Here is a 22227-nt window from a genome sequence, read left to right as displayed (position 1 = left end):
CACCACCACCACCAGTCCACCACCAGTCCACCTCCACCACCACCACCACCCACAAGTCCACCACGTCCGCCACCACAAGTCCACCACCTTCACCTCCACCACCTTCACCACCACCACAAGTCCACTACCTTCACCACCACCACAAGTCCACTACCTTCACCACCACCACAAGTCCACTACCTTCACCACCACCACAAGTCCACTACCTTCACCACCACCACAAGTCCACTACCTTCACCACCACCACAAGTCCACTACCTTCACCACCACCACAAGTCCACTACCTTCACCACCACCACAAGTCCACTACCTTCACCACCACCACCAGTCCACCACCTTCACCACAGTAGTAGGTCTCTACAGTGCTCCTTGTAAAAAAAGGTCACCTTAGAGCCCTGTCATTAGTAGGGTCCAGTCCACTACTACCACCAGCTCAGAGAATGTCCTTCAGCAAGTTAGCCCTACCCAGCTGTTTACTCCATATATCAAGTTAGCCCTACCCAGCTGTTTACTCCATATATCAAGTTAGCCCTACCCAGCTGTTTACTCCATATATCATCATACATTTGATCTGTGTTTATATATTGACTGTAGTCTGGTCCTCTACCATAAGCTAAGAGTGACTTAGCGGGAACTTTGAAGAGCAACATTTCCTTACTCATCCCCCGCTCATGTGAGCAGTCACTAACCAACTTATGACCTGCTGGACATTTCTCACTTGACCCCTGATAAGACAGTCTCTCTGTTCCCATAATAGAAGCTGTCGTTTGTGGCTGAGATCTCCTTCCCGTTAGTGATGGGGGAGAAAATCAATACGGTTACAAATCGCAATATTATTATACTCTGTGAAGCATTTATTTGGGCTGCAATTTCTGAGGCTGGTAACTCTAATGAACTTATCCTCTGCAGCAGAGGTAACTCTCGGTCTTCCTTTCCTGTGGCGGTCCTCATGATAGCCAGTTTCATCATAGCGCTTGATGATTTCTGCGACTGCATTGAAGAAACTTTCAAAGTTCTTTAAACTTTCCGGATTGACTGACCTTCATGTCTTAAAGTAATGATGGACTGTCGTTTCTGTTTGCTTATTTGAGCTGTTCTTGCCATAATATGGACTTGGTCTTTTACCAAATAGGGCTATCTTCTGTATACCACCCCTACCTTGTCACAGCACAACTGATTGGCTCAAACGCATTAAGAAGGAAAGAAATTCCACAAATTAACTTTTAACAAGGCTCACCTGTTAATTGAAATGCATTCCAGGTGACTACCTCACGAAACTGGTTGAGAGAATACCAAGAGTGTGCAAAGCTGTCATCAAGGCAAAGGGTGGATACTTTGAAGAATCTCAAATATAAAATATATTTTGATTTGTTTAACACATTTTTATTTTTGGTTACTACATGATTCCATATGTGTTATTTCATAGTTTTGATGTCTTCACTATTATTCTACAATGTAGAAAATAGTAAAAATGAAGGAAAACCCTTGAATGAGTAGGTGTTCTAAACTTTTGGCTGGTACATATGGTATCGGCACCAGGGTGGGAAATGTAACTTTTTGGTCCACTGTGGCAGATGGAAAAACGCTACCAGTCAGATTATTACAAATATTTGGTTTGCCTTTAATTATACCACAAATCACAAACAATGGATGAGCAAGCTTCGTAATGTTTCTGAAAGGAGAAACGTAAGATGTTATGGGGCGGCAGGTGGCTTAGTGGTTAAGCGCGTTGTGTGCCAGTAACCGAAAGGTCGCTGGTTCTAATCCCCGAGCCGACTAGGTGAAAAATCTGTCAATGTGCCCTTGAGCAAGGCACTTAGCCCTAATTGCTCCTGTAAGTCGCTCTGGATAAGAGCGTCTGCTAAATGACTAAAATGTAAATGTAAAATATTGCTTAAGTTAATTTCATTTTTTTTGTGACCTGCAAATTTTAACCTATGTAAATAGGTACAGATACAATAGTAAAAACAGAAACGGTTCTACAACTGATCATCAATAATCAACCAAGTGTGTGCCCTCTGCCACAAAATGCTGAATGATGCGGCTTATTTATTAATATAGTTCAGGGCTCTACGCTGACATTTATTACAAGGAGTACATGATGTGCTCCTAAGTAGTACTGTAGAAGCACACACATCTAGGAGCACATTGAAAGTAATTTGTGAGGGTTTTAATGATAAGAAATGACTAAAATAAGGAATAAAATGTTTTTGGAGTGATCAATCAAGCTCAATGTTCCCTTTTTAAAATGAGTCATTAGGTGAGACAATGTTCAGCTGCCCCTTTAAGGGACGGGAAGTTACCGTGCAAACTGGGCACTCGCTTGTCTGTAATGAAAAAAATATCTCCCCTAGCAGCAGACAGTTGCAGCAAACTCAAACTAACATTGAAAAACGACCTAGTGTGTGTGAGTAAAACGACCTAGTGTGTGTGTGTGTGTGTGTGTGTGTGTGTGTGTGTGTGTGTGTGTGAACAAAGCGACCTAGTGTGTGTGTGTGAGTAAAACGACCTAGTGTGTGTGTGTGAGTAAAACGACCTAGTGTGTGTGTGTGTGTGTGTGTGAGTAAAACGACCTAGTGTGTGTGTGTGTGAGTAAAACGACCTAGTGTGTGTGTGTGTGTGTGTGTGTGAGTAAAACGACCTAGTGTGTGTGTGTGTGTGAACAAAACGACGTAAATGGCCAAGAAACACGAGGACAAAGTCATACTTTAGTAGCCTTTCTTGTCAATTCGACGAACTTCTACATGTGGGATTTGGATTGAGGGGGAAAACGGTTCCCAAATGCTCTGTGTGACCAACCGCCAACGTGGCTGGTGAAATAGACATTCTTACCCACCAATGACAAAATATATCCGCATTTGGCGGGTGTTAATTTCCCATCCTGATCGCCACCTAAATATGGTTATAATATCGTATTGTGAGGTCCCTTCCAATTCCCAGCCCTACTTCCTGTGGGAGAGCAGGTTTACCTCATCGCGAAAGTGTGACTCTAAATCACCTCCACTACGTATAGAGTTGGCTACGAAGAATCATGTGTTCTACAGTCTACTTCATGTATTTCTATGGGAACTTCAAGGTTACATGATGTATTTCTGACTATACAACTGAAAGAGAATAACTCCCCCTCCCCTCATAGTCTTGCTGAAGACGCTAAGCCTATTTATTGTTATTGATCAAAATAAAATCTGTCTGATCAAGTTTGGCTCCCGAGTGGCGCAGTGGTCTAAGGCACTGCATCGCAGTGCTAGCTGTGCCACTAGAGATCCTGGTTCGAGTCCAGGCTCTGTGACCGGGAGACCCATGGGGCGGCGCACAATTGGCCCAGCGCCGTCCAGGGTAGGGGAGGGAATGGCCGGCAGGGATGTAGCTCAGTTGGTAGAGCATGGCTTTTGCAACGCCAGGGTTGTGGGTTCGATTCCCACGGGGGGCCAGTATAAAAACAAAAACAAAAATGTATGCACTCACTAACTGTAAGTCGCTCTGGATAAGTGTCTGCTAAATGACTTTATATATATGCTAAATGACTAAAATATATATATATATATATACACACTGCTCAAAAAAATAAAGGGAACACTTAAACAACACAATATAACTCCAAGTCAATCACACTTCTGTGAAATCAAACTGTCCACTTAGGAAGCAACACTGATTGACAATAGATTTCACATGCTGTTGTGCAAATGGAATAGACAACAGGTGGAAATTATAGGCAATTAGCAAGACACCCCCAATAAAGAAGTGGTTCTGCAGGTGGTGACCACAGACCACTTCTCAGTTCCTATGCTTCCTGGCTGATGTTTTGGTCACTTTTGAATGCTGGCGGTGCTTTCACTCTAGTGGTAGCATGAGACGGAGTCTACAACCCACACAAGTGGCTCAGGTAGTGCAGCTCATCCAGGATGGCACATCAATGCGAGCTGTGGCACGAAGGTTTGCTGTGTCTGTCAGCGTAGTGTCCAGAGCATGGAGGCGCTACCAGGAGACAGGCCAGTACATCAGGAGACGTGGAGGAGGCCGTAGGAGGGCAACAACCCAGCAGCAGGACCGCTACCTCCGCCTTTGTGCAAGGAGGAGCAGGAGGAGCACTGCCAGAGCCCTGCAAAATGACCTCCAGCAGGCCACAAATGTGCATGTGTCTGCTCAAACGGTCAGAAACAGACTCCATGAGGGTGGTATGAGGGCCCGAATCCACAGGTGGGGGTTGTGCTTACAGCCCAACACCGTGCAGGACGTTTGGCATTTGCCAGAGAACACCAAGATTGGCAAATTCGCCACTGGCGCCCTGTGCTCTTCACAGATTTACATTTTACATTTACATTTTAGTCATTTAGCAGACGCTCTTATCCAGAGCGACTTACAGTTAGTGAGTGCATACATTTTTCATACTGGCCCCCGTTATGAATAAGTTCCTACTAGTGGCCAATTTCAAAGCTGCAAAAAAACTTAGGTGTGGAGGTGACTCTAAGATAAACACATTTTTCTGATATTTTTAGTACCTTCTCAGATAAGTGATCATGCTCAATGTAAAATTAAGAGAATGTGTTGATATATGCACATGATAGCATACTACATTAATTACTATTTCTTGCCAGTTGAAAATATGGGTTTAATTTAGCAGTTTAATTTAGTCTAGTAGGCTATTTTTGGACAAGCTCCTGAAATTGATAAGCCAATTGGCCTATCAACCCTCTACCAGTTTTCTGTACAGGGTCTGCTGTCACTCTTCCAGTGTGCAATATATAAGCTTGGGCAGTATACCGTATATACCGTATACCGGGTTATTTGGAAATAGCCACGGGATGGTTCTTCATCCCATTAAAAATATTTGCTTGAAGATTTATTATACATTAAAATATTTGTAGCTACTTTGATGTTGCCACGAGCAGCACCGCAGATATTTAGATGAGTGAGATGCAAGACTTCGCTCTCACACAGTCACACAGAGTATCTGCTCATACTGTGGTAGCCGGGGCACCAAAACAGAGGAGAAGTTGAGCCTCGCGCTTCAACGCTCTTAGTTGTTGTGGGAATTGCCCCACTATGCCGTTTACTTTCTGCATCTACGTACGTCATATCGCTGATTCTACTTTTATAAACACCTGCACAACGACGAGAGACCGAAGCCTTGTGAGTCACTCACTGTTGTCCAGCATACACCGTAGCATAGTGACAGTATGGAATTCACAACTAAATGTTTGTAGCTAGATATAACTAACTATTAAGTTAACTGTCTAAAATGTGCTAAATGCTCTGCAGTTGTGCATTTGGTTTGCTAACATAGTAGCTAGTTATCTATCAAGCTTCACTCCATTGATCTTCTTCGTGCGTGCGTGCACGTGGGTGGAGTGGGATCTTTGGAGTAGCAAAAACCTTTTGGTAACATGATATCCTTGCCGGTCCCACTCCCATTGACAAGGGGCGATAGCAACGTTTTTTCATTTTGTGTTTTCATTTTGTGAAAACAAGGAAGATTCGCCTTTCCTTGCTAGTAGTAGCTAGCTGGCAGCCACTGAGGTATAATAACAACTGGAGGCTGCATCCAAGATGTCCAACCATTGTTTTCAAGGTAAATCAGATGAAAGCAGGTTCACACTGAGCACATGTGACAGAATCTGGAGACGCAGTGGAGAACGTTCTGCTGCCTGCAACATCCTCCAGCATGACCTGTTTGGCGGTGGGTCAGTCATGGTGTGGGGTGGCATTTCTTTGGGGGGCCGCACAGCCCTCCATGTGCTCGCCAGAGGTAGCCTGACTGCCATTAGGTACCGAGATGAGATCCTCAGACCCCTTGTGAGACCATATGCTGGTGCGGTTGGCCCTGGGTTCCTCCTAATGCAAGACAATGCTAGACCTCATTTGGCTGGAGTGTGTCAGCAGTTCCTGCAAGAGGAAGGCATTGATGCTATGGACTGGCCCGCCCGTTCCCCAGACCTGAATCCAATTGAGCACATCTGGGACATCATGTCTCGCTCCATCCACCAATGCCACGTTGCACCACAGACTGTCCAGGAGTTGGCAGATGCTTTAGTCCAGGTCTGGGAGGAGATCCCTCAGGAGACCATCCGCCACCTTATCAGGAGTATGCCCAGGCGTTGTAGGGAGGTCATACAGGCACGTGGCGGCCACACACACTACTGAGCCTCATTCTGACTTGTTTTAAGGACATTACATCAAAGTTGGATCAGCCTGTAGTGTGGTTTTCCACTTTAATTTTGAGGGTGACTCCAAATCCAGACCTCCATGGGTTGATCAATTTGATTTCCATTGATAATTTTTGTGTGATTTTGTTGTCAGCACATTCAACTATGTAAAGAAAAAAGTATTTAATAAGATTATTTCATTCATTCAGATCTAGGATGTGTTGTTTAAGTGTTCCCTTTTATTTATTTGAGCAGTGTATATAAAATAAAATGTTTCCAAGTACTGTAGGTCTAGGCCCATGGCTTGGACAAGTCTTTCTATCCTAACATGCCAGCTGTCTCTAAGAATCATCTGTTCTACATTATATATTTCTATATGAAACTCCCGGCCAGGTCTGTCTTTGAGACGTTCATGACATTTGGACTCATTCATTAATTGACGATGATGTAGTTGTAAGCAGCTCACAGTAGTGAAGGCATGCTGTCCTTCTCACTGTGATGACGAACACCAAGCAGTCATTTCCTGTGATATTTAGTTGTGTTACTAGTACTCACGCAGGAAAGAAACTCAAATCTCTTACTCATTCGTGGTCTCTCATTCTCATTCACAGGCAACGTAAGCCTTCAAGTTTTGAACACATGCATTACGTCTCTTTAGGGAACAGAAGTTAGCCTATTTCTATATCACTGACGGCCGTGTATCTATTCTCATTTTACATTTTAGTCATTTAGCAGAAGCTCCTATCCAGAGCGACTTACAGTTAGTGAATGCATACATGTTTTTTTTGTTTTTTTTCATACTGGCCCCCCGTGGGAAACGAACCCACATCCCTGCCGGCCAAACCCTCTCCTACCTTGGACGACGCTGGACCAATTGTGTGCCCGACCCATGGGTCTCTCCATATTCTAAGCCTTTACGTGAGGGCTATTATGCACATTTGTCAAACGGCAACAGTTGTTATGAACCAAGATGCCCAGTAACATCTGTGGACATTTTGTGCCTACTTGGCTGGAGAGCAAAACTAGTCGACAGAGACTCTTGTCTCACTCAACTTCTGAGAGACGCAGGTCAAAACCTCAACGATTTGTACACAACTGAACAAAAAAAAAAAGGAATTTGTTGATCTCAATCCGGGTAGTTTTTCAATTGGAACAGTTGTTTTGAAAGTCTCACATAATTGGCCTCCCGAGTGGCGCAGCGGTCTAAGGCACTGCATCGCAGCCTAACGTGTTTTTTTCCCCATCAGACACTCTGAAGCTGTCTTAATCTTCATTTCCCTTTCTTTATTTTATTTTAGATTTGGTATGTGACTCGTTGGTCTAGACATAGTCTATTCTTTCATGATCAACCATGGAATGAATCTATAGGCATAATTAATTGAATTGGTCTTGAATCGGTCTCAAACACAACACTGGCATTCAATATATTATTATTATTATTCCAATCTTTTACCGTTCTCGTTGTCATAGTGGACACGTTGTTTGCAGAGCTCCTTCTCAGAAAGTTGTTTTCGAATAGCCTAAATAGAAACCTAGCTAGTATAGGAATAATGAGAGGGGTGGAGAGAGAACCAACAATTGCAAGATAGATTAATCAAATAGGCCGTTTTTTTGTTTTTTTAAGTATACGTTTCTGCTTTACTTGACCAAAGTGTAGGCACAATAAATTGTCTTTGGTTTGCAAGGAGGGATTTTCCAAACAGCTAATAATATAGGCCACCACATAGGCTACTGTCAAAAAGTTGCAGTAAATGTTACTTTTAATAGTTGAACTTCTAAACTAGTATTTATAATACTATCGAAGTGTTTATTCATGTCCTTGGATTGGGGCAATGGGGCATAAGCTCCTGCACTTTCAATGAACGGGAACGAAAAATAAACGAATGAAGAGTCTGTGTCGGCGTTGTTTCACAAACAACTTTATTTTCAATAGCTTGTGCATTTTATATAAAAGTCAACAACGATCAGAATAAACAAATGATTTAGCCCATAACTTTCTTTATAACAATTCAATGAACATTGGCTTATGATTAAACTAATAGGTCAATTTTCCTTAGGCTATGCCTTTTGCCTATGGAACTGTAAAAATCCTAAGTCTTCAATCAGATAAAACTAATTGTGGTCCTCTGTAGCTCAGCTGGTAGAGCACGGCGCTTGTAACGCCAGGGTAGTGGGTTCGATTCCCGGGACCAACCATACACAAAAATGTATGCACGCATGACTGTAAGTCGCTTTGGATAAAAGCGTCTGCTAAATGTATCCAGGCTCTGTCGTAGCCGGCCGCGACCGGGAGACCCATGGGGCGGCGCACAATTGGCCCAGCGTCGTCCAGGTTAGGCGAGGGAATGGCCGGCAGGGATGTAACTCAGTTGGTAGAGCATGGCGTTTGCAACACCAGGGTTGTGGGTTCGATTCCCATGGGGGGCCAGTATGGAAAAAAATTAAATGTATGCACTAACTAAGTCGCTCTGGATAAGAGCGTCTGCTAAATGACTGAAATGAAAATGTAAATGGCATATTATATACATTATTATTATAACATTCTTAAAAAATAATAGGCCTTATGCTAAAAACGAATAGGCCTTTTGCCTATCGAACTGTACAAATCCTAAATATAGGCCTACAAGTTACAAAATAAATATAGTAGCTAAAACTAAATAAGTATGAAAATAACCTAAATGAGTGCAAAAGAAAAGAGCTGATCTAAGCCTTTCAGCCATGTTTGGACAGGGCGATGGGACTGTCTGATCTAAGCCTTTATCAGCCATGTTTGGACAGGGCGATGGGACTGTCTGATCTAAGCCTATATCAGCCATGTTTGGACAGGGCGATGGGACTGGCTGATCTAAGCCTTTATCAGCCATGTTTGGACAGGGCGATGGGACTGTCTGATCTAAGCCTGTATCAGCGATGTTTGGACAGGGCGATGGGACTGTCTGATCTAAGCCTATATCAGCCATGTTTGGACAGGGCGATGGGACTGTGTGTCATTCCAGACATCGCCCAACCCTTGAGCAGAACTTGTTTGGCTAAATGCAGCGGAGTGTGAATGAGGTTGTGAAACTGAAAGTGTTATGATATGAAATGTCTACTATCTGCACTGCAGTTGGCTGTAGCTCCCGTGTGTGTGTGTGTGTGTGTGTGTGTGAGATAACAACACAACAACGGGTTCGTCTTGCCAACATCAGAATATGGGTAGAACAGCATTGTTTTTGTTGAACATACTCTCTCCCTTCATCGCTGTCACTCTTTGGATCTCTCTCTCTCTCTCTCTCTCTCTCTCTGTCTCTGTCTCTGTCTCTGTCTCTGTCTTTCTCTGTCTCTCTCTCTCTGTCTGTCTCTCTTTCTTTCTGTTTCTCTCCTCTCTCTGAGTTATGTGTGATAGAGCTCTCTCGGCTGAGTAACGGCTGCTTGCCATGCGGTGTTGACTAGATAACTATGTACTTCGGAGGGCATGATTATTTGAATCGGATGTGTTGTTGCTTGGTTAGAACACAAACCTGCACCCACACTGGCCCTCTGTGGATAAGAAGCCATGCAACAAAGACCATAACACTCACAACTTTCAATAAATTGTCTGAAAGCAAGACTCACATTTGCTGTACTGCTATTCTTGTTAATAAGTTCAACCTGTCTTCCTAAAGCCTATCTGAAGACAGGTTTCAAATCTCCCTCTCTACTGTTGTAATACAAAAGGTACATGTGGTGAACCGAAAAACAGAATCACCTGGATGAACGAAGGACAACAATAAGACAATGCCCCGGCCCTAACTGCACGGAGTAGTCATCTTCTTGTCCCTCATGTTGTTAGCGTCTTGTCCACCACTTGTAGGCGTTGTACCCCTGATATCCTTCAACCCCCCTGGTCTTGTTCTACTCTCTCTGCATCAATGACTTCCTGTCCACTCCAGATGTCTTTGGAGAGTACAGAGGTTTTCTAATTGTTTCTCATCTTGGTAAAGACACCATGGCTAGATGCATAGAAAAATAAAATAATAGCAAAGTATTTTGGTGGGAAAACTGCTGCTCACTACTGCGCAGTGACCTGTTGGCCGTTTGAGGAGGCAGTTTTCATACGTTTTTTTTTTTGTAAAAACGGTCCCACCCGTTACAAATCAAAATGTGATTGGTTTATTCCACTGTCGCTCCAACATTTGGCCCTAATAGCTTCTGATTGCCTAGGCAATAATGGCTGACTTAGCTAGCTAGATTTATCTCCCAGAGCAGTAGCGGTGTGGGGGTAAAATCACTGGTGAAGCCAAAGCCCCCCCCGCCCCCCCCGTTTGCTCTTTAACCTGTTAGTTCATATGCCATGTGCCCGTGATCTATAGGCCGAGACAATAAGAAGACAGTGGCAGAATAAATTCAACCACACCTGCCTTTTTGTTTTATCACAAAACCGGAGAGCATCATCTGTCCACAAAGCATATTGCATGTAACAGAGCAAGTGAATGTTTCCAACATTTTCACACCACTGAACAACTATTGATTTAGAACCACGGAGCCGCAAGTCGCAAAGAAAACAGGAGCTGCCTCCACTATTCCAGCACCATTTCAACTTCAACATTTCATCATCATCAAATCACCTCTGCTTAGTCTAATACAGTGACAACTAAAAGATACCAAAAAACTGTTTAGTCCAATCGCCGTAAGCTAAATATGATGTGGCTGTCCATGGCTCTGATTTCTGTGTGTGCGTGCGCGTGTTTGCAAGTAGAAAAACATGTTGGCTCCAACGCCAATGCCATCCTCCTCTCTTTCATGTTGATGAAAACGGTCTATCACTCTGTCATAAAGTACACGCTGTTATTTTTTGTTGTCCTAGGCTACCTGGCTAAAATGCTTCCTCACTAGCCTAACTTCCATTCATGGGCAACGTTAGCTAGTTAACATTAGCCTTCTACATCTAGCTACATATTGAACTACCATCCTCTCAGGCCAGGGGTACAACAATGTATGAATTAATGGTTGGATCAGAATCGCCGTTATAATCGTTGGCCAGTACGGAGAATTAAGTTAAACCACAAGTCCAAATCCCTATCTGTCACGAGAATGTCTATCTCTAATTAATCATCATTATTGGAGTTAACAAGTTTAGTCATAATCATAATTCCTCCATCACTATCTCCATCCATGGCTAATTTCTTCTGTGAGATGCATTCAGCCTCTTGCGAATTGAAGGAAAATTATAAAACACAGAGAGACTAAAGATTATATATATATATATATTTATTTTTATTGGTCAATTTTTAGGGGAAGCCTGGCTTCCCTTGGCATCCATGAATACACGCCACTGCCCCAGAGACCACTAAAAACAAAATCCTGATTTTGATATTTTTTTTTATCTTCAGTGTTAATCCTTTCCTTTCCAACAAAAACGGAAGAGATTAAATCAGAACATCATTGAAAAGAATAATGTAATTATAATTATTTGATAAATCATTAGCCCCTTCTTTGAAGGTGTAGAAGGCCCTCATTGTTCCCCACTGTGTTTGGGTAAGTAATCATTTGAGTGGCTGTATCTTTCCTCAGCGTGCAGTTTTTTTTCCCGCCATTCTGAATGTCTAAAGAATCCATATGTTCTTCTGAAATACTGCATGGTCACAGAAACACTGGACATTTTCAACTCAATTTGACAAAATTACAATCATGGTCTTGAATTGGACTCACATTTAGCTGGTCTCGGTCTTGACTCTGTCTCGGACCCATTGTCCTCCTCCCGTTCAGTTTCGACTCGGTCCAGACCCCCCCCCCCCCGCCCTCCCCTCTCCGGTCTTGGTCTTGAATTGGTCTCAAACACAACACTAGCATTCAATATATTATTATTCCAGTCTTTTACCGTTCTCGTTGTCAGAGTGGACACATTGTTTGCAGAGCCCACAACCTATGCTCATTTATGAGTTTTGTCCAATGTTTTTTTTTTTGGAGCGCTCCTGTCAGTGTTGAGTAAGGACGCGCACCTGATTACGCATAGATGTCGGCCTATAGGCTAACTGGCCTGCATGCAAATGTAGGCTTATAAATGTGCCCGTTTGGGGATCTGATACTATTTCTAATTGTCTTAGCTCACCATCACTGTGGAGCTTCTCAAAGTAAGGTTTTCTTCACCTGAAACAACAGCAAGCAAACGAAGTCTGTTTTTACATCCATTGAGAATTACAATAGTTCCTCCAATGTATTTGAAAAATCTTTCAATAACCACTCAGCATGAAAGGTTAAAATATCATGCTCTGGTCCATTGGGAACGTCATAAAAAAGGCCTACCTTATGACCTCTTATCCCTTGTGCAAAAAGCCTACAGCTGTGTCTGTCCTGAGCTCAATGGCACGGGAAACTGAGGCCCCAGAATATTCTATACAATGTTGCAAGTTTGCTAGCACATGCTTAGGCCTGACCCAAGTTGATGGTTTATACAAAGTTTCAAGTTCGTTGCAGACAGGCCACTCATAGCCAATGTGATTGATAGGATATTTATTTTTATCAGGATATTTTCTACCTGCTGGCTGCAATTGTTTTTATTTGCTGGCTTTATGTAGGCTATTTTAACATAGTTGGCAATAGAAGTTACATTTTTAGGTTGATAATTTTCATTTAGATTTGGATAGAATTTTGATTTAACCACATGACAATGATTTTGATATACGAAACGTTATTATAAATTAAATTGTTCCACAAAAATATGCATATAAAAACCATAACTGGCACGCAGATCAGTAGAAATGGTAAGATAAAATGGCATTCCACATGAGAAAGGTTGCCGACTCCTCGTGTTGCCTATTACCAGGAACTTCAGGAGAGTAACGGCAGAATCTGCGAAAGCCAGCAGGAGCGGGAGGAGAATAGTTGGGTCAGGTTAAGGTTTTTATTTCTTCTGGTTATCTAGAACTCTGGCTCCCTCTTAAGTAATTTGTGTCTTATTTCATCAAACCGTGTGCTTAAAGCGTCGGACAAGCTCAATGCATATTGTTGGTTTTATTAAAACACATTCAACTATCTGCGCATGTGCACGGGTTCGCTTCACGCTGTTCACAGCGTGGTAGCCAGGGCACCAAAACAGCGGAGAAGTTGAGCCTCCCGGTGCGCTTAGTTGTTGCGGAAATTGACCCACTGTGCTGTTTACTTTCTGCATCTACGTCATATCGCTGAGTCTACCTTTTAATGCTGTCCTTAGCCACTCGCTAGGCAGCATGCAGCAATAGCTAGCCATCTTCATGCTATCCTTAGCTGCTCGCTAGGCAGCATGCAGCAATAGCTAGCCATCTTCATGCTATCCTTAGCTGCTCGCTAGGCAGCATGCAGCAATAGCTAGCCATCTTCATGCTGTCCTTAGCTGCTCGCTAGGCAGCATGCAGCAATAGCTAGCCATCTTCATGCTATCCTTAGCTGCTCGCTAGGCAGCATGCAGCAGAGGCAGCAGTAGCTAACGCAGTGGGTCTGAATGCCAAATTGTCCATCACCCAAATACCTCTAATTATAGTCACACCCTCTCTCTCTCGGTCGGTCTCTCTCTCGTGCTCTATCTCTCAAAATCCCTCTCTGCTCTCTATCTCTTGGTCTCTTTCTCTCTCTCCGCTCCTCCCTGCTCATCCCTGCCCATCCAGGCCATATTGGAGTCATGTCTCATCCGGGGCGCACACACACCCTCAGATCCTCAGGAACTTTTACAGCTACACCATTGAGAGCATCCTGACCGGTTGTATCACCGTCTGCTATGGCAACTGCACCGCCCGCGACTGGAATGCCCTACAGAGGGTGGTGCGTACTGCCCAGCGCATCACTGGGGACAAGCGCCCAGCCATCCAGGACATACATGCCAGGCGGCATCTGAGAAAGGCCCAAAAATTGGCAAAGACTCCAGCCACCCGAGAAATGGACTGTTCTCCATTCTCCCGTCCGGCAGGCGCCGGGGTTCCGTAAGGAAGATGTGGTGCCGGACAACGTGACCAGTTAGATTTTAATTTACTGGACACATCTGCTTTGGGTGCATAACCCATTAGAGCGTCCACCCACAGTGCTCAGAATGACCAATCACATTTAGATTATGGTAATGCGTCTTAACAGAACATGCAACTGATGTAATGAAGCAGCCAATGAAACGTCATTTTAAAACATTTGCCAAAATGCAATTCGCGGGAAAACACAATTCTAAACAGCGCACCTGATAGCGGTTCCATATGTGACAAAGATGAAAATCTATTTTCGAAAACTTAGAAAGAGGGGGGCATCTAAAGATGCAACAACTAGGATGGGATGCTAATATGACTAGGATGGGATGCTAATATGACTAGGATGGGATGCTAATATGACTAGGATGGGATGCTAATATGACTAGGATGGGATGCTAATATGACTAGGATGGGATGCTAATATGACTAGGATGGGATGCTAATATGACTAGGATGGGTTGCTAATATGACTAGGATGGGATGCTAATATGACTAGGATGGGATGCTAATATGACTAGGATGGGATGCTAATATGACTAGGATGGGATGCTAATATGACTAGGATGGGATGCTAATATGACTAGGATGGGTTGCTAATATGACTAGGATAGGATGCTAATATGACTAGGATGGGTTGCTAATATGACTAGGATGGGTTGCTAATATGACTAGGATGGGATGCTAATATGACTAGGATGGGATGCTAATATGACTAGGATGGGATGCTAATATGACTAGGATGGGATGCTAATATGACTAGGATGGGTTGCTAATATGACTAGGATGGGTTGCTAATATGACTAGGATGGGATGCTAATATGACTAGGATGGGTTGCTAATATGACTAGGATGGGATGCTAATATGACTAGGATGGGTTGCTAATATGACTAGGATGGGATGCTAATATGACTAGGATGGGATGCTAATATGACTAGGATGGGTTGCTAATATGACTAGGATGGGTTGCTAATATGACTAGGATGGGATGCTAATATGACTAGGATGGGATGCTAATATGACTAGGATGGGTTGCTAATATGACTAGGATGGGTTGCTAATATGACTAGGATGGGATGCTAATATGACTAGGATGGGATGCTAATATGACTAGGATGGGTTGCTAATATGACTAGGATGGGATGCTAATATGACTAGGATGGGATGCTAATATGACTAGGATGGGATGCTAATATGACTAGGATGGGATGCTAATATGACTAGGATGGGTTGCTAATATGACTAGGATGGGATGCTAATATGACTAGGATGGGTTGCTAATATGACTAGGATGGGATGCTAATATGACTAGGACGGGATGCTAATATGACTAGGACGGGATGCTAATATGACTAGGACGGGATGCTAATATGACTAGGACGGGATGCTAATATGACTAGGATGGGTTGCTAATATGACTAGGATGGGAGCCTTTGGCTTCTGGACAACAAAAAAGTTTATATGAAAACCAATTGACCAGGAGAGAAATTGCATAACGCTGGGTCCAATAGGGAAGTAAATGATATAATTATTCCTGTCTACAGTCGTGGTCTTCACAAGTATTGGTCTTCACAAAGTTCGCTGCTTCAGTGTTATGAGATATTTTTGTCAGATGTTACTATGGTATACTGAAGTATAATTACAAGCATGGTTAACAGAGGAAGAACAATGATTTCAAGCACCACCCTCCTTTTAAAGCTTCCAGTCTGTTATTCTAACTCAATCAGCATGACGGAGTGATCTCCAGCCTTGTCCTCGTCAACACTCTCACCTGTGTTAACGAGAGAATCACTGACATGATGTCAGCTGGTCCTTTTGTGGTGGGCTGAAATGCAGTGGAAATGTTTTTGGGGGATTAAGTTCATTTTCGTGGCAAAGAGGGACTTTGCAATTAATCTGATCACTCATGACATTCTGGAGTATATGCAAATTGCCATCATCAAAACTGAGGCAGCAGACTTTGAAAATTAGTATTTGTGTCATTCTCAAAACTTTTGACCACGACTGTATACATACATAAATAAATAAAATAATTCTAAGTACTTCATCAGAAAGCGTGACTTAGCCACAGAGGAATTGAGGATCATTAGCTTATTTAAAAAAAAATTGCTGTGGATTATTTTAAATCACGAGCTCGTAGTCCTATTAGGGAAGCGAGCGTGCAATAGGCCTAGCTGATTATTGAGTTGCAGCTGTTAGTGAAAAGCATCTAAAATGTGTGTGAAGATAATGTGTCTTGAGTATAATCTTTTAAATGTTTTGACAAGAAGAAGGGGAGGGGTGTGTGGCGAAGATATAGGCCAGTCTCTCTCCAGAATGGCTCAGCTGTCTCCAGAATGGCTCAGCTGTCTCCCGTCAATTCTTGAGTATTCATTGTGTGAATTGTTTTCCCTCCGATTTTAGAGTGGAAATATTCGCCGATTATTTGTATTATTATCGCTGAAATTAAAAAATATATATAAATACAATTCTGTATGGGTTGAGACTGTAAAAAATCTGTATGGATTGTGCTTTAAACAGAGACATGGGTGAACGTCTAATGCTGAAGTGAGACTGTGAGACCTAGTTGCCCTACAAAGATGCTCAGAAAGCTGAAGGAACATTTAATGTAAGTTAAACACCATATAACATATAGGAGCCCTACCAAGACAATTGTGGTAGTTATCACTTGAAAGGAAAAAACATAAATCACAAATTGGCCGCTGGCACAGCACTGCCTCGCGCCCAACCGTTGCCTCCATGAAAGGTCCTTGAATCCAGAATCCTTGCTACGTCCCTATCCCATTTTGAAGTTAAAATTTGAAAGATGCTAAAATTCTATTTATAGTTATAGGACAAAACAAGCAAGGATAGTGTAGAGAATCATTGTACCATCTAAACCGCTGTGAAATATATTTTCTATAACCAAAAAATATTGTATTTGCAGCTGTTTTTTGAAGCTGGTGTAGCAAAACCGAAAGTCAGTGTCAATGTATGATCAGTAGGAAAACGCATGACTTGTGGTGGAGTGGGTGTTTGTGGGTGGGAGGGAGATTGAGAGCGAGAGCGAGAGCCCCTAACCTTCACACCGTTTTCCCCTTTGCTTCACTTTACTCTACATATCACAGTAATGTCATTATCAACAGTCATGGAAACTTCCACGTGAGCCATGTAACAAAGCATACAAAGTGAAGTGTGTATCAGCCGGGAGCTTTCTGTTTTTAAGCTATATACATTATCCACTGTTATTTTTTTTGTATACTTTGTAATTGTGTGTTCGACCCCAGGAAGTTTTGAATAAAATAAAATTGAAATGGTGTTTCATTTTGGAGGCGCAGTGTTTGACCTAATTGTACGCTCTGTACAAGTTCAAGCATCATCGTATTGGTATGGGGGATATGTATTAAGGGAATTACTTAATTGTCATCATGGCCTCCTGTGTTGAATGCGCATAATGAGCCATAGCTGTCATAGCTATTCAACTACATACGCTATAAATAATAATAATAATAATATGCCATTTAGCAGACGCTTTTATCCAAAGCGACTTACAGTCATGTGTGCATACATTTTTACGTATGGGTGGTCCCGGGGATCGAACCCACTACCCTTGGCGTTACAAGCGCCATGCTCTACCAGCTGAGCTACAGAAGACCATTATCAACAAGGCTGTTGTTTAGCAATATGACTCTGAATCCTGATAAATATAGTAACCATCAACATCTCTAAGAGGTTAGAAGAGGGAGAGGAGGAGGAGGAGGAGGAGAGAGGGAGAGGAGGAGGAGAGAGGAGGAGGAGGAGAGAGGAGGAGGAGAAGAGAGGGAGAGGAGGAGAAGAGGGAGAGGAGGAGGAGAAGAGGGAGAGGAGGAGGAGAAGAGGGAGAGGAGGAGGAGAAGAGGGAGAGGAGGAGGAGAGAGAGAGAGGAGAGGGAGAGAAGGAGAAGAGAGGGAGAGAAGGAGAAGAGAGGGAGAGGAGGCGAGGGAGAGAGGGAGAGAGGGAGAGAGGAGAGGGAGAGGAGGCGAGGGAGAGGGAGAGGAGACAGGGCATGCTATATACAAAAGTATGTGGACACCCCTTCGAATTTGCGGATTCTGCTATTTCAGCCACACCCGTTGCTGACGGGTGTATAAAATCGAGCACACTGCCATGCAATCTCCGTAGACAAACATTGGCAGTATAATGGCCTTACTGAAGAGCTCGGTGACTTTCAACGTGGCACCGTCATAGGATGCCACCTTTCAAACAAGTCAGTTTTGTAAAATTTCTGCCCTGCTAGAGCTGCACCGGTCAACTGTAAGCGCTGTTATTGTGACGTGGAAACATTTTAGGGTTGGCAACAATGAAGTGCCACACAAGCTCACAGAACGGCACCGCCAAGTGCTGAAGCGTGTAGCACATAAAAATTGTCCGTCCTTGGTTGCAACACTCATTACAGAGTTCCAAACTGCCTCTGGAAGCAACGTCAGCACAAGAACTGTTCGTCAGGAGCTTCATGAAATGGGTTTCCATGGCCGAGCAGCAGCACACACGCCTAAGATCACCATGCGCAATGCTAAGCGTCGTCTGGAGTGGTGTAAAGCTCGCAGCCATTGGACTCTGGGGAAGTGGAAATGCGTTCTCTGGAGTGATTTAATCACGCTTCACCATCTGGCAGTCCGACGGACAAATCTGGGTTTGGCGGATGCCAGGAGAACGCTACCTGACCGAATGCATAGTGCCAACTGTAAAGTTTGGTAGAGGAGGAATAATGGTCTGGGGCTGTTTTTCATGGTTTGGGCTAGGCCCCTTAGTTCCAGTGAAGGGAAATCTTAACGCTACAGCATACAATTACCTTCTAGATGATTCTCTGCTTCCAACTTTGTGGCAACCGTTTGGGGAAGGCCCTTTCCTGTTTCAGCATGACAATGCCCCCGTACACAAAGCGAGGTCCTTACAGAAATAGTTTGTCGGGATAGGTGTGTAAGAACTTGACTGGCCTGCACAGAGCACTGACCTCAACCCCATTGAACACATTTTACATTTTAGTCATTTAGCAGACGCTCTTATCCAGAGCGACTTACAGTTAGTGAGTGCATACATTTTTCATACCTATGTGATGAATTGGAACGTTGACTGCAAGCCAGGCCTAATCGCCCAACATCAGTGCCCGACCTCACTAACGTTCTTGTGGCTAAATGGAAGCAAGTCCCCGCAGCAATGTTCCAACATCTAGTGGAAAGCCTTCCCAGAAGACTGGAGGCTGTTATAGCATTAAAGCGGGGACCGACTCCATATTAATGCCCAATGATTTTGGAATGAGATGTTCGACCAGCAGGTGTCTACATACTTCTGGCCATGTAGTGTATCATAACATTATAATGTGTTTGATGTTCTCGTCCTGTGCATTTTATAGGAGCATGATTAGCCCGTAGAGCCATAGCTAGTAACATAACATGTAATGTTAACGTTCTCTTCTTCGTAACATGAGGTCTTCTGTTGTAGGTCCATGATGTGTGCTGTGCCGTAACTGTCGGAGCGAGTCACACGGCGGGAGGGAGGGAGGGAGGCCGGCAGCTCACTGCACCATGGCCAAACCCGGGACAGACAGAGACGGAGCCATGGTGGACAAACCGACTGGGAAGAAGGTACGCTGGAAACACAGCATATATTCTACGCCACCCGCCCGGCACGATCTGGTTTAGCAACAACCCCTAGCTTCTGTTTTACCTCTTTAGGCACGGATGTCCTAGCCCCTACCCTGTGGGAACTGATTTCATATGCAATATTTGTATTACGTTTCTGGGTTATCAAGTAGGCTATAAGGTATGGCCAGGTCTCCAAGATATTAAGCTGAGTATGTGAGCAGAGGAGGGTTGTCCCTGACAAAATAATCAAAATGGTCGACCAAGCGTTGTCTGTTCTTTGGACCAATCGATTTTAAAACGTGTATTTTTCCATATATAGACGCACCCTATGTTTGAATAAAATCAACTATGTTGGTTGCTGATCTTGTCTGATGCTTTTTAAGCACTGAGATTTTAAAATGAAGACACACAAATTACTAAAGAGGGAGCCAGATGATCGATATAGCCTAACCAGAGGAAAACAAACCTGTTCCCAACCCTCCTCGTTCCGCTGCTTCACCGGTTCTGCCGTTATTGCTCCTGAAGTTGCCGGTAATAGGCTACACCAGCGGTCGACAACCTTGTTCCATTTGGAGAGCCAAGTTACCGTACCATTTCTACCGATCTGCGTGCCAGTTATGATATTCATATGCACGTTTTCGTGGAACAGTTTTTCTTTTTATTTATAACAAAATCTTCATATCTCAAAATCAATGTCATGTGGTTAATCAAAACTCGTATCTAAATGAAAAGGATACTAATCTAAAGGTTACTTCTATTGCCATCGCCAATATGTAAAAATAGCCTACAAAAAGCCAACAAATGAAAACATTGCAACCCGCCGGTAGAAAATATCCTGATTTTTAAATATAAATACCTTATAAATCACATTGGCTACATATGGCCTGTATGCAAGGAACTTGACACATTTGTATCAACTATTAACTTGGTCCGGCCCAAAACTCATGCAACATTGTATAATATATTCTGGGCCCTCCATTTTCCAGCGCTAGTAAGCTCCGGACAGACAGACACAGCTGTAGGATATTTGCGCAAGGGATAAGAAGTAATCAGGTAGGCCTATTTCTACCGGATCAGAGCATTACATGTTTTTCCCCTTTCATGCCGAGTGGTTATCGAAAGGGAGAGAGCTGGAAAGATTTTTCAAATAGGCTGAGGAACGATTGTCATTCTCAATGGATGTAAAAACGTTGTTTAACTTGCTGTTTTGAGGCGAAGAAAAATGTACTTTGAGAAGCTCCACAGTGATGGTGAGTTAAGACAATCAGAAATAGTATCAGATCCCCAAATGGGCACATTTAATAGGCCTATATTTGCCCGCAGGCCAGGTAGCCTATAGGCCGACTTCTATGTGTAATCAGGTGTGTGTCCTTGACAGGAGCGCTCCAAACAGAACTCGTAAATGGAATTAAATAAACCAAAACCTTTTTTCTCACAAGTGTAGCCTAGGTTGTGACTCTGCAAACAACGTGTCCACTCCTAAGACACTAGTGATGATGATGATGAGGATGGTAATAATAATATATTGAAATGCATTTAACGGAAATTGCCGTAACCAAACATATATCGTAGATGATAAAGGATGGTAATTAAGGGTAAATGTACTACTGGTGATACTGGTGGCCTCCGCAATGGATTAGTCCACTCAGACCGGCGTGAGTCAGACCGGTGTCTGGATTAGTCCACTCAGACCGGCGTGAGTCAGACCGGTGTCTGGATTAGTCTACTCAGACCGGCGTGAGTCAGACCGGTGTCTGGATTAGTCTACTCAGACCGGCGTGAGTCAGACCGGTGTCTGGATTAGTCCACTCAGACCGGCGTGAGTCAGACCGGTGTCTGGATTAGTCCACTCAGACCGGCGTGAGTCAGACCGGTGTCTGGATTAGTCCAGTCAGACCGGTGTCTGGATTAGTCCACTCAGACCGGCGTGAGTCAGACCGGTGTCTGGATTAGTCCAGTCAGACCGGCGTGAGTCAGACCGGTGTCTGGATTAGTCTACTCAGACCGGCGTGAGTCAGACCGGTGTCTGGATTAGTCTACTCAGACCGGCGTGAGTCAGACCGGTGTCTGGATTAGTCTACTCAGACCGGCGTGAGTCAGACCGGTGTCTGGATTAGTCTACTCAGACCGGCGTGAGTCAGACCGGTGTCTGGATTAGTCTACTCAGACCGGCGTGAGTCAGACCGGTGTCTGGATTAGTCCACTCAGACCGGCGTGAGTCAGACCGGTGTCTGGATTAGTCTACTCAGACCGGCGTGAGTCAGACCGGTGTCTCGTGTGCCATAATAGTTTTTTATATATTTGCGACTGCTCGACTAAAAAAATCTTGGCCCGACCAACAGCCTATCGACCAAACAGTCGACCAGTCAGCTAAATGGGGTCAGCCTTAGAGTGGAGCAAGTTTCCCCAAAGGCTGGAGCGTCGGCCTTCTCACTCGCTCCAGTAGCGCTCACTTCACGAGCTCAGGGCGTGCCCGGCCCAGCATGCACTTGTAGTCTACTTGAAGCCCCTTGCATGGAGTTCACTAAATACAACAC

At 43.7% G+C, this 22227-nt stretch overlaps 1 protein-coding gene across 6 annotated transcripts in view; it reads left to right on the top strand.

Annotated features, from left to right (window-relative positions):
• Positions 1 to 22227, top strand: part of ankrd12 (ankyrin repeat domain 12) — a 65491-nt gene that overhangs the window by 7398 nt on the left and 35866 nt on the right. For 5 of the 6 annotated variants that reach the window (XM_045205933.1, XM_045205932.1, XM_045205931.1 and 2 more), the window contains exon 2: positions 19548 to 19690. In XM_045205933.1, the coding sequence (XP_045061868.1) occupies positions 19631 to 19690 (60 nt within the window). In that variant the 5' untranslated portion in view covers positions 19548 to 19630. Of the gene's footprint in view, positions 1 to 16605; positions 16696 to 19547; positions 19691 to 22227 lie in introns of those variants that run through there. The other variant, XM_045205930.1, reaches the window with a different exon arrangement.

Source organism: Coregonus clupeaformis, chromosome 21 (genome assembly GCF_020615455.1).
Source record: "Coregonus clupeaformis isolate EN_2021a chromosome 21, ASM2061545v1, whole genome shotgun sequence".
NCBI lineage: Eukaryota > Metazoa > Chordata > Actinopteri > Salmoniformes > Salmonidae > Coregonus > Coregonus clupeaformis.
This window is presented reverse-complemented; position numbering and strand designations above follow the sequence as displayed.